Source organism: Neopsephotus bourkii, unplaced genomic scaffold, assembly GCF_033783945.1.
Source record: "Neopsephotus bourkii isolate Nb327-2 ecotype Australia unplaced genomic scaffold, CSIRO-AGI_Nbou_v1 NB_1131, whole genome shotgun sequence".
Lineage (NCBI taxonomy): Eukaryota > Metazoa > Chordata > Aves > Psittaciformes > Psittacidae > Neopsephotus > Neopsephotus bourkii.
The window spans coordinates 370,389-383,424 of NW_026901617.1; the positions used below are offsets into that span (position 1 = coordinate 370,389).

The following is a 13,036-nucleotide window of genomic DNA, read 5'->3' on the forward strand; positions in this document are numbered from 1 at the left end:
AGATACAGGTTGCTCAAAGAGGTAAATACTCCATCCCTGGCAGTGTTCAATGCCAGGCTGGACAGAACCTTGGGCAACATGGTCTTATGTGAGGTGTCCCTGACCATGGCAGGGGAGTTGGAACTAGATGACCTTAAAGTGCTTCCCAACCCTAACCATTCCATGATTCTGTAATTAATTACTTCTATGTCTTAATATCTTGACTGTGGCAGATAATAAATAAAGCAATTAAAATGTTAGGGAAGTCAGGTAGTTATCTATGGTATTCACAGTCTTCAAATACTAGGGCAGGAAATACTTCTATTAGGAAGAACTTGTGCAATTACAAGTTGTAAAGACTCCAAGGTTCAGTACATCTTGGGTTTGCTTTTACAGCTAGCTTCTTATCCACAAGCTGTCCACATAGCAGAATTAGTTGAATCCTGGGCTGAATTTCTGCTGTTCATTTATGCACTAGATTCCTAAAGAATCTCCTCACTTCTCCCAAACACTGCCCCAAGTCCAAAATCTTTCATAGGGGCCACCTTCCTGGATTGCTTATATTTGTTGTGTGCTAACTACCTGTAAAGGCAGATGTCTGGGTTCACTCCTATTGCTTCTTTGCTACACACACTGACATATAGGGGGAGAAAGTGTTTGATTAGGATCACAGAATCATGGAATTGTTAGGGTTGGAAAGGACCTTAACATCATCTTGTTCCAACCCACCTGCAGGGAGGGTTGTGAGGCAGGGGTGCCTCACACTAGATCATGTCATCCAAGGCCTCATCCAACCTAGCCTTGAACACTTCCAGGGATGGGGCAGCCACAACTTCCTTGGGTAACCTGTGCCAGTGATGTTGCTTATGTGCTGAAACAAAGACTGTTCCGGTTTCTGCCAAAGACAAAAGATGCCTTTGCTTCCCAGAACACAGCAAAACTGATTTATATATATATATATATAAACATATTGTTGGAAATTGCTGTAGTTAAATGATTTTGGCAGTACTACTTATACAATTTAAATTACAATCAACAGTTTCAATCAGAATCACAAACCAAAATCCCCCAATCAAAATCCCAGTAACCATAATAAGGTTTATTAGCTTCCAGAAAAACATTTGGTTATGTATATGAAAGGATTATTGGTTATTGGAATAATTCTTTCAACTGTAGACATTATGAATTTTCTCATGTTCTACAGGAGCTTTAATGAATTATTCCCAGAAACAAGCTGCATCCAAGCTTGACTTAATGTTTTGCATATTTTCTCGACGTTGCTTGGTATAAATATTTGCCTCTCCTTTTTGCAGCCGTTGCCTCAGAACAGACTTCTGCTGTTTGGTCAGTTGACGTTTTACCTTCCGTTTCACCAGTTCCTACAAATAAACAAAGAATTAAGTATCAGAACTTTCTGAAGATCATTTAGGACTAAGAGATGACACAATCATAGTGCATTTTCAGTATTAACAGATGAAAAAGGCCAAATTAAATCCTGAGTCAAGCATCCAATTTTAAATTAAGTAGTATTAATCTAGCAAAAGAAGTGAATGAACTGATTATATGTTAGTACATTAACATACATTAACCTCTTACTGAGTAAATGAGAGTTGTTAATGCTGATACAGAGCTTTGGTAAAACACTAAAGACCAATACATGAAGGAAAGATCTGGAAATCATTCCCCATAAAAAAATTACAGAACTATGAGTCCTATTTTTCTGTGGGCATGGAAATGCAAACCAGAGAGGTACATGGTAACAGCCTTCTTTAAAGATAATTAATGCTAGAGAACATTTTTACACACAGGTACTAACAGCTATGTTCATTTTAACATGGTCTGACTGTAAACTAGATGGTAACATAACAACAACAGTACTTACTGCTGGTATGGTTGAGCAGCTCCCAGCACTTCTTACTGATGTGATACTTTCAGTTCTTGTTCTGTGCTCAGTAATGTAAGTGATACTCTCTTCATTTCTAAAAAACATAAAGAAATTATTTATTCCACTAGCAAGATAAATGTCCTTTGCCTTTATGAGCACAATTTAAATCTTAACTTTTTGAGATACAATCTGAGAACTCCCAATAGAATATGCAAGTACTACAAAACAATTACATTTTAAATATTAAGACCAGTTCTTCAAAACAGGCATTATATGAAAGGAAGAATTTGTATCAATCAATAGCTTACCTATCACGAGATCAATAGGAAAGATACTCACTGCAATTTTTTTCTAAATAAACTGAATTATTAATCTTCAGTTTAAACAAGGGTAGCCAAACAGCAGTCCTTTTTGAGCTGCTTGGAAGATTTACATTTACTGGGGAGAGAGGACGAACCACACTCCTAGATAGTAAATATGAATCTTTACCTGTTATGCCCTAATTTCTCACTTAAAGTTGACAAGTCAACCAGATCAGGGCATTTGTCTTCATCACCAGAGCACCTTCTTTCACCTGTCTTACTTTTTACTTCAGCAGCATTATCAGTTTTGCTTTTTCCCTTAAAAAAAGCAACTGTAGAACTCTCTGCACTTTTGTCGGACTTCCAAAGCATGGTTTGCTCTTCAGCTTTTTCTAAGGCTGAACTTAACTTTGACATATCCAGCCTTTGTGTATTTTCACTACTTTCAGTTGTGTCAGCCTCTTCATTGTTATACCAGTGGTCAGAGGTTCTGCTTCCAGAGAAATCACCCACTTCAGACATGAAGTCTGCATTATTTTCTTTATCTTTGCTGAAGAAGTCGAGCTTATTTTCAGCATCTTCTACAAATTCTGATGCCTCTGTTGTGTTATCATCCTCATCAGAACTTTGTGAGTAAAGCAGTTCACCATCTTCCTGTATTTCTTTTGTATAACCACTGGCAGCAATCTCTCTATCAAGGGAACACTCTCTCCTGTAAAAGAAGTATGTTTTCTTCTGATAAGCTGATTCATCAAGCTACCAATATGCTACATTTTGGATTAAAATTACTAATCAAACTAGACTGTAATTACACATACTACTAACAAAGAGGGCATGCTCTTGTCAAAACCTACAAAACACCAGATGATAGTGTTAAGCTTTGCTTAGGTAAAGTATTAACAGAATGTGACCTGAGAAAAACAAATAGAAAATTACTCCATCTTCAAAACCAGCACTTATTTGTTTATTTATTTATAGGAAATTATTTTATGTTAGCAGGAATACAATCTGGCTTTAGGTTCAGATTATGTTTAAGTAAACAGAAGAATAAAGGACACACAGAGACTGATTCAAGTGGGGTCCTACATTGAGAAAGTGCTCAGAATGAAATAAAACCCTTTTAATTCCAACAGGCTCAGTCTTAAAATAAGTTGAAAATTATTTTTCAAAAGGGACAAAAGACATTAGGATGAAACTTTGAACATAATAACGTTTGACAAGGCAATCACTATTTACTAGCACTTTAAAAATAAATTTAAAATTGAAACCCAAGTTAACCCTCCAAATACTGGAACTGTCAAATAGCTTTGAGAAATGGGAGAAACTGATTCTGCATCACTGGTAACATTTCCCAGATCCTTTACCATTTGGATCAAGCTTTTGGATTGATCTTTCTTCCTTAGCGGCAAGAGGAAAGAAAAAGGAGGCAGTAGCTGATTTTAAAGCATGCCCTGGCTTTCTGGAAACCACTTACAGTAACTCTGGTTGCAGAAGAAATAATAGGAATGACAAAAATATAATTAAAAAATGCACTGTTGGTCATATTTTCATTTTTTTTCTTTAACTTCCTTCTACAGGTATCCCACAGACACACATTTTTCTCATAAAACCAGTAAATAGGAAACACATTTATACCTGACATCTTTGAATTCTGGGAAGAACTCACTCTCGTAGTTGAAGCGTTTCTTAAAGAACTCCTTAATACAGTTCACATCTCTGTCAAAATACCTGAAAAGAAAAAAATACAGAATTGTACAAGCACAAAATCAAGGTAATGAAGTCTACTGCAATAACAAACTTTTACCATATATTTCTCACCTTTTACTGAGTTCACTGAAAATTATTTCTGTTAGTGATCCCAGGACAAAAGGATAGTGAAAAAAACTGCATGTAGCTTATTTCTAAGCATTTCTTAACTGAAAAACATCATTCTATCTGAGAAGAAGTGAATTACATATTTATCCTAAAGAGACATTTCTACTCATTTATAAATCAAACTATGTTTGGAATGTTATTCATGCTGCATGACAACAATGGTAGAAAAAGCATCACAGACAGGTGTATGAAACAAATCATGGTTGACTATTTCCTGTTACGAGCACTTGTCAGATTTACTTAGAAAACATCTTTAAATTTGAACCTACCATTCAGCATTTGTATGTGATGTTGATATCATCTGAGGGAAATCAATCATAGTGACATGGTCATCATTATCCAATATGAGATTAAATTCATTGAAATCGCCATGAATCAAACCGTGATTGGCAAGTTTTACAATCAGATCCATTAAGTCACTGTAGACAGAGGCAGGATCTTCCATGTGGTGCACCTGGCACCTGAAAAGTTAAATAATATACTGTGAAACTCAAAAAACTTAATTTCAAAATACTGACAAAATACATGAAATACATCTGACGGAATTCCAGGGTAATTCAAGCTAAAAGAGTCCTTGGGTCTCTAGTCTAAGCAGCTCCTCAAAAGCTGAGTCACTTGTGAGATCAGACCAGACTGCTCAGGGCTTTGTCAGTTGTGGCTTGAAGAATTCCAGGAATGGAGACTGTGCAATCTCACAAAGCACACTGTGGCACTGCCTCGCTCTCACCAAGGGGAGAAAATGTCTGTCCAGACTAAATCTCATTTCAGCTTATGCTCATTGTCTTCCCTCTCAGGCACTACTGTCATGATGTATTATTTAAATAACAGACCCATAAATGTTTATGTCTCCTGTTTCAGGTACCATCTTAAGGTCTCAGTAGAAAATAGGTATTGTATTGAAATTCAAAACCTCCACATTTTCTTTTGCAAAAATGTATTTTTTAGACCAAGTTATGGGAAAAAAAAAAAAAGCTGAAAGTATTGCTGAACATGTATCTGAGAAAGCAAAGTACCTTCAGTGTAACATGTCTTTAGAAACAAACCAAGTAAAATGGCAGTTATCTTGTTGTACCACAAACTGTCAGCATTTACAGTTATCATGAAATATTTTGATCTAAATGCAGCACTACAGTATTATAAGAATGGACCATTTGTACAGTACAAAGCCTGAACAATGGAAATACAGCTGCTCTTTAAGAGGCTTCTGTTGAATCCTTTTGTATTTGTACCAAAATTGGTGACTGTTCTCACAGGCACAGGTCTGTATTATAGAATCACAGAATAGTTAGGGTTGGAAAGGACCTTAAGATCACCTAGTTCCAATCCCCCCCCCCCCCCCCGCCCCCGCCCCAGGCAGGGACACCTCCTACTAAACGACGTCACCCAAGACTCTGTCCAGCCTGGCCTTGAACACCATCAGGGATGGAGCATTCACAACTTCCCTGGGCAACCCATTCAAGCACCTCATCACCTTTACAGTAAAGAACTTCCTCCTTATAGCCAATCTAATACTTCCCCTGTTTAAGTTTTAACCCGTTACCCCTCGTCCTATCACTGCAGTCCTGGGAGAAGCATCTGAAGACTGGACAAAGGCAAATGACACTGATGTTCAAGAAGGGCAAGAAAAAGGAATCAGCGAACTGCAGGCTGATCAGCCTCACCTTGAACCTTGGAAAGGTGAAGCAACTGATAACACTGGAAACCACTGTCAGGCACATTAAGTAAATCATCCAGAATATTCAACCACATGAATTTCTGTGATGAACTGACTGGCCTGCTAGATGACATGGACAGCAGTGAATATTATCTACCTGGACTTCAGTAAGGCCTTTACAGTGCCTCACATATGTTCTTCATAGAAAAGGATCTGATGCTGATGTACAGTCTAGATATACAGTGAGGTAGACTGAAAACTGAAAGCTTGGGCACAAAGTTTCCTTGGAGACCAGTGACTCACAATGCAGCCCCAGAAGCTGAAAGTGGTTTCAGTTCCCATTTAACATCTTCATTAATGAGTTGGATGATTGGGCAGTTTGCAGACATCATCAAACTGGGTTTGGCTGATATGCCAGAGGACTGTACTGCCATCCAGAGGGACCTGGGGTCAAGAAATGGGCCAGCATGAACCTCATAAAGTTCAATGATCAGTGCAAAGTCCTGCACATAGGAACAACCTCATGCACCAGTACACACTGTGTGTCACTCAGCTGGAAAGCAGTTTGGCAGAAAAGGACCTGGGGGTCCTCGGTGGACACCACATTGAATATGAGTCAGCAATGTGCCCTTGCTGCAAAGGTGGCTGATGGTATCCTTAACTGCATTAGACAAACCATTGCCAGCAAGTCAAGGGAGGTAATGCTTCCCCTTTATTCACTGGTGAGGGGACACCTGGAGCACTGTATTACTTCACATACAATACTGGAGACCAACTAAAAGGCACAAGAATGATTAAGGGACTGGAGAATCTTTCCTGTGTGAAAAAGCTGAGAGCTGAGACCATTCAGCCTGGAGAAGGCTCAAGGGGATCCAATCAATGTATATAAACACCTGAAGAAGGGAGGGTGTAAAGAGGGCAAAACCAAGCTTTTTTCAGTGATGCCCAGTGACTGGACAAGAGCAATAGGCACACACTGAAACACAGAAGAATCTGTATGAACATAGGAAACACTTTTGCCGCTGTGGGTGTGACTGAGCACTGGCACAGGATGCCCAAAGAAGTTGTGGAGTCTCCCTCCTTAATGATACTCAAGAGTCATCTGGGCATGGTCCCTGACAACCAGCTCTGCGTGGTCCTGCTCAAGCAGCAAGGCTGGACTACATGAGCTCCAGAGGTCCCTTCCAACCTCAAACACTCTCTGGTTCTGTGAAATGTGAAATAAAGAGGTAGGCTAAGAAAAACTGAGACCAATTTGCCAGAACTTTGAATAAGGTTGTACTTGTCAAAGACAGCGTAACAACCGTTTACCAAGGTCACCAACTCTGCACTAGTTTTTCAACACAGGCAATGGACAACAGAAAAACTTGCTGTAATCCTTCCAACTTTTTGGAGATTATTTAATGTTGGTATATTTGAAATAATTCTCATCCAATCCTTACCTCCAAGTTAGAGTCACGAAACAGGCAAAGCATGGTAAACTTCCATTGCAGATGTCAACATGGAAGTGCTCTATGTATATGACAGATGTGGAGTTATTTAAAAAAAAATGAAGGTGGGGAGAAAATATAATGAAGTCTCTTCCATGTTACTCTTCATACTCTTATACTTTGGGATTAATTCCCTTTTGATTAAACTGACCGCTTTAGATCTTGGTTACTATACAAGAGCATGGATTTGTCAGTTCTAGAATTACACTTTAAGCCTCTGGATAAGTACCTAAGTTATTCTACATTATATCAACTATATAGGCCTTTTGCATTCTGTTTTGCAAACAGAACAAACCATCCCTTTACGCTCAAACATCAAAGATATTTAATTTTCCTAGATGTTGAACAACTCATGCAAAGTAATCTGTTTTGGAGGAGCAGAACCAGATTATACATAAACAGAGCAGAAGTTCTAAACCATTAAATTATAACTTTACCCGAACTACCAGAGCAAGGATCACAAACTGGAGCTCAGAACTTGAAGGATACTATATTCAATATTGTACATATCCAGTAACATACAAAATATGTGGTTTCTGTGTAGGAAACGGTTGGAATACTAATCTGTGTCATGCTACTCTTTTACTCTATTCTTAAAAAAATTAGTAAATTTCACTAGTTTCTCTGGACTAAGAAAAAAACAATTTCTCTTAAGAAAAAGATAAGAGAAGAAAGACTACAAGTTAAGCAGAACACTAGTAAGTGTGGGTTAGAGAACATTATTCTGCATTGTGAAGTCAGAATCCACTCACGTGACAATGAAAAAAACCTCACCCTGTTACTTTATGGAACTTAACACTGTTAGGGTTTAATAAGATAGAGAATTCAAGCTTCAGTACTTACAAAGGATAGCCATCAATAAGCTCCATAACAACTGCATGCCTGTTGTAGTCTATGGGTTTTGGAACAGGAAAATTTCTGTCATGTAAAGCCTGGAGACAGTACATTAAAAAATTAAAATTAAATAGTTAAGAAAACATTATATATATTGACAAACTTCCACCTAAGATAAATGTTACTGTGGAGGCACCATACATTACTCAAATGCTAACTGGATACATCGTGACACACTTAAGAAGGAAGACTGTGTAACAGCCATTTCAGCTTTTGCTGCAAAAAAAAAAAATAATCCTAAATTTAGACACTAAGTGTGCTTATTAAGAGAAAGAAGAAAATATATCTAGATCTGTTGAATAGGACAAAAGGAGGAGAAAAAACTAGATTTTTATAAATAATCATGTTTTTCACTATTAACTTTCAATCACTGTAGAACATCTATTTTTTTAAAGCAGGTAAAAAAAAAAAAAATCTGAGTAACAACATATGCTTGGAAATGCAATCTTTTCCCAGAATATAGAACAAAGCATGCCTTTTCAGATCAGAACACCTGTCTAGATTGAAAGATTTTCCACAACAACACAGGAACAACTGTAAACAAGGGAAATTAGGAAAAAGGAAAAAAAAAAAAAAGAATGATAGCTGAACAAAAAAACTCCCAGTAATTCTGCCAAATAACTAAATTTCCTTACTTTAAGGTGTTTTTTGCAAGCTTATGCAATAAATGTTAAAGGAAAAACAGCAGAACTGGTGATACATAAATTGTCTATCCCTAAGTAACAATTGTTGAAACTTTTTCATGACACCTGCTTCTGTTCCACAGGACTGTAGTGGTCGGACAAGGGTTAACAGGTCCAAACTTTAACCGGAGAAGTTTAGATTAATAAGGAGGAAGTTCTTTACTGTGAGAGTGGTGAGCCACTGGAATGGGTTGCCCAAGGAAGCTGTGAATGCTCCACCCCTGGCAGTGCTCAAGGCCAGGTTGGACAGAGGCTTGTGCAAGGTGTCCCTGCCCGTGGCAGGGGGCGTTGGAACTGTATTATCTTAAAGTCCTTTCGAACCCTTACTATTGTATGATTTCTGTGACAAAGCTTCATTTTGTCAATGGAAAGTATAAAAGACATTCAGCACTGAAATTCAGAGGCATATATGTTAAGTCCACTGGGGACAAAAAAAAAGTGTAAATCTTACAAGCACTGCAAATATAAACTGATCAAAAGACAGAAAAGTATATTCCAGTCTATTACACCACTGTTGATATTGTGTGAGTGGTCACCTACCTTCATATAGGCAAACTCCTTCATTGCTGCTAGCCGGGATAAATACAGCCATGACATTTTATGTCTGTGCTTGTGGTAGTCACGTTTATTTTTCAGATTGCGAAAGGAAGTTCTTCCAAGCCTATGTAATTTCAATGCAAACTGTTGTTCCTCTTCATTTGCAACAATATAAATATCTGCAAGGCACATAACGGCATAGATCTAAGAAATAAATGATATCCAGCAAGCTAGTATCTGATTGAAAAGGTGCAGCAATAGTTTGCTACGTCACTTCCCACAATTACTATTTCTGGCATGGACAGTTCTACTACAGTTAGTACAGACAGCTACAGGGTACCCTATTAGAAAAAATATCGATGTGATCTGAAACATCTTATGTAGCCCTAGATTCTACCATTCCTATACTCATGTTAACATCCCCAGGCTATCTGCACAGCAAATAACAAGTATAAGCAATCTAGGGCAGATACTGCTGTTCTTAATCACACTCGGGAAGAGCCACCTTTTTTCCTACGGATTTGACAAACAACCCAAGGGACCAGCCTCTGAATTTAAACATGGCTAACAAATACCCTATGTTTTATTTCTACCATTTGTCCCAAATAATCACCTTCTCATTCTTCAATTACGCAAGTTATGCGCTCTATCAAATAAACATCAACATGAACATGATATGAACCAGTAAAGTACTACAATAGTTTTAAGATAGTAAAGTAAAATAGACTTAAGTGGGACAAAAAAGATTAATTATCTTTTTGCCAAAATGGTCCAAAACTCTTCACAAACCATGAGACTCTCATGGTTTAAACCCAGCCAGCAACTAAGCACCAGGCAGCATCCTGCTCACCCCTCTCTTCCCCCTCCCCAGGCAGAATGGAGAGGAGAATCAAAAGAACTTAAAACCACCAGTTGAGATAAAAACAGCTTAATAATTGAAATATAGTAAAATATAATACTAATACCACTAGTAGTAATAATAAGGGAAATAACAAGGAGAGATATATCAAACTAATAGGGAAAAAAAAAAAAAAACAGAACAAAAACAAACCCCAATGAACACAAGTGATGCCCAATACAATTGCTTACAATCCACTGACTCAAGCAATGATCACTCCCTCCCAGTTAACTCCCTGATTTCTATACCAAGCATGACATGCTCGGGTATGGAACACTCCTTTGGCTAGTCTGGGTCAGGTGTCCTGTCTCTGCTCCCTCCCAGCTTCTTGTGTCCCTTCTCACTGGCAGAGCATGAGAGGCTGAAAAGTCCCTGATCAGGGTAAAAGCTATTGAGCAACAAGTCACTGGTGTTTTATCAGCACTGTTCTCAGACTAAAGCAAAAACACGTCACTGTACCAGCTCCTAGGAAGAAAAATAATTGTATCCCAGCCAATCCAGGACAGAGACAAACAGCATCTGCATGTGAAGTACCTTTTACGGGATGAACTAAGAATCAGACACAGTGGTCAAAGTAGAACACTCTTGTGAAGAAATACTCAAATGCAGCCAGAAGCCTCACATAGCACTTCAACTAGTGAACCACAAATCTTCGTGTTTGACAGATTAACTGATGTGACTCTCCAGAGTAAAGCTCGCCCGGTTTCTAGCAAAATATATGCAACATTCCAGGTGTGCTTACTTATTTATTTTTTTAATTACCTGATTCTTTGCCAACACCCATCTGGTTTCCAACAGAATTTATGACTTGTCGAGAAGACAGAGTTTTCAAAGCAAGGTAATCATATCCTGCATTAGTTAGCCGATAACCCTGCACAGCTAGGTAAGAATAAAATACAACACATTTCTCATTATGTATACATTACAATTAAAGTAAGTCTCAATTTAGTCTTCTTTTAGCTTACAGTGCACTACATCCAAGTAATATTTCACCCATAGGCTAACATCAGTTCGCTCTGACAGAATGGTAAAAAAGTTTAAATTCCTGCAGGTTTATGAAAATTGACAAATGGGCAAATGACAAACATGCCATCAGCCCCTCTCTAACAGAGGCAATGGTAGTATTTTATATAGCCTGGGAAAACACAAGGAACATTTTGGAAGATATGCATATAAGAGAAACAGCAGGGATCTGGGATTTGGGTTGATTACTTTGCACAACTGAACGCTGTCTTAACTGATGATTCTTCTATTTTTCATGACTTTTCAGAAAATAAAGTTAACGGTTCATCTTTTTCTGTCATCCTTACAGGCATAAGCAACTCAGCAGACAGCTACAACATTTGGTGCTGCACAAATCCATTTCTCCAGGGTAGGTCCAGAAGGTAAGCCTAGCAAGTGCTCTGGATGCTCACACGTACCAAGCTGTGGTACTTCTGCAATTACCACTGTGAGACATTGGGGACAGAACAAGAGAGGGAATCCAATACAAAATTCAAACTCACTTTTAGTTCGTTCATAAGCTAGAAGTTTGTGTTTCACCAACTCTCTCAAAATTTTATTGCAGCCACCATGTTTAAGGCTGGCAATGGAAGCAATTAAGCTAGCAGGAACTATTTCATGGTTTTTCATGCCCATTTCCACCTAAAAGAATAAATAAAAATAGACTTGTTAGATCCTGTGTTCAACAATGGAGTAATAACAGATCCCACTTGAGACTAAAATCGATTTCCACAGATAAATTTTTACTTTTTTAATTACTTGACCAAACCTTTAATATGCACTACTGTCCCTTGATATCCTTCAAATAATTCTGCCTTTAAATTTCTACAGTACTGAATAGAAGATGAATAGCTTATTAGATTTCATTCTCAGGAGTTCTACATTTCTGAAATGAGACTCTTTTCCCATACTTACAATCATGGTTCAGTTTGCCTTTCCACTAATACTTCAGGTGTCAGTAGCAAACAGCATGTGTGGAGAAACTGCTGACCTTATACCACCTGGGCAGCCCCAGTGTTAATAATCCCTTCACGGTGGTCAGAGGAAGACCAGACCAGCACGACCTCACTGGGAAACGCCAAACCGGACCCCTCGGCAAAGCGGCGAGAACCATTCTCCTGCAGCCTTTCTTCCGCTGCCGTCTGCGTCCTCCATGAACGCATGCTGCGCGCCCAACCCTGCTTAACTAACCAGCCATGCGGAACTCCGTGAGCAGGCCTGGGCCAGGCCTCATTTCCTGCCCGCCTCCTCGGCCAGGCCTCCCCACCGACTCACCGCTGTCAGCACTCTGAAGTGGTCCCTGGAAAGGTACCGGAGCATCACCACGTTCAGCTTCCCCATGACTGCTGCAGCCGGCACCCGTTAGCAGCACAAACAGCCCGTTCACGCCGACAAGGTTTAGCCAGTCGCCTCCGCAGTGAAGAAACCACCGCGTCACCCACGCGCATGCGCAGTCCGACACGGCGCAGCAAGCACCGCCCAAGCAGAGGGGTTGTGTGCGTGGGTCCTGGCAGTGGTGTTTGTCATCGGTGGGGGAGCGGGTCGGGGGGTGGGGGGGTAACGGAGCCGGGGAAGTGCCTGGGGTAAACGTGTGATGACAACAGATAGCGGAGTTGGTGTTGTTTAGACTGGAAAAGAGAAGGTTCAGGGGGACTTCATCGCTCTGTACAACTACGTGAGAGGAGGATAGAGGCAGGAGGTGGTGGACTCTTCACTCCAGGAAAAAACAATAGGAGAAGAGATAATGGCCTCAAGCTGCTCCAGGGGAGGTTTAGACTGGGTATAAGAAACAATTTCTTCACCAAAAGGGTGTTCAGGCATTGAAACAGGCTGCCCA

The 13,036-nt window shown here is 39.3% G+C and overlaps 1 protein-coding gene across 2 annotated transcripts; it reads right to left on the reverse strand.

The window, feature by feature from the left end:
• Positions 1-1,063: 1,063 nt before the first annotated feature.
• Positions 1,064-12,590, reverse strand: RIOK2 (RIO kinase 2). Of its 2 annotated transcripts, none has more exons than XM_061362610.1 (10): positions 12,475-12,590; positions 11,703-11,841; positions 10,960-11,076; positions 9,303-9,478; positions 8,029-8,117; positions 4,311-4,502; positions 3,802-3,894; positions 2,354-2,878; positions 1,862-1,958; positions 1,064-1,358 (listed from the first exon to the last, which is right to left on the reverse strand). In XM_061362610.1, the coding sequence occupies exons 1-10, from the start codon at positions 12,538-12,540 to the stop codon at positions 1,197-1,199; spliced, it is 1,656 nt and encodes a 551-aa protein (XP_061218594.1). In that variant the 5' UTR covers positions 12,541-12,590; the 3' UTR covers positions 1,064-1,196. The 2 variants fall into 2 exon arrangements, with proteins under 2 accessions (XP_061218594.1, XP_061218593.1); XM_061362609.1 differs by having other exon boundaries at positions 11,619-11,841.
• Positions 12,591-13,036: the final 446 nt, after the last annotated feature.

Coding starts and splice junctions, on each gene's coding strand:
- RIOK2 (XM_061362609.1), bottom strand. CDS start 12,540: ATGGGGAAGCTGAACGTGGTGATGCTCCGGTACCTTTCCAGGGACCAC. Junction 11,077..11,618: donor TGCAGAAGTACCACAGCTTG/GTACGTGTGAGC, acceptor ATTCTTACCTAG/CTGTGCAGGGTTATCGGCTA. Junction 8,118..9,302: donor AGGAGTTTGCCTATATGAAG/GTAGGTGACCAC, acceptor TACTGTCTCCAG/GCTTTACATGACAGAAATTT.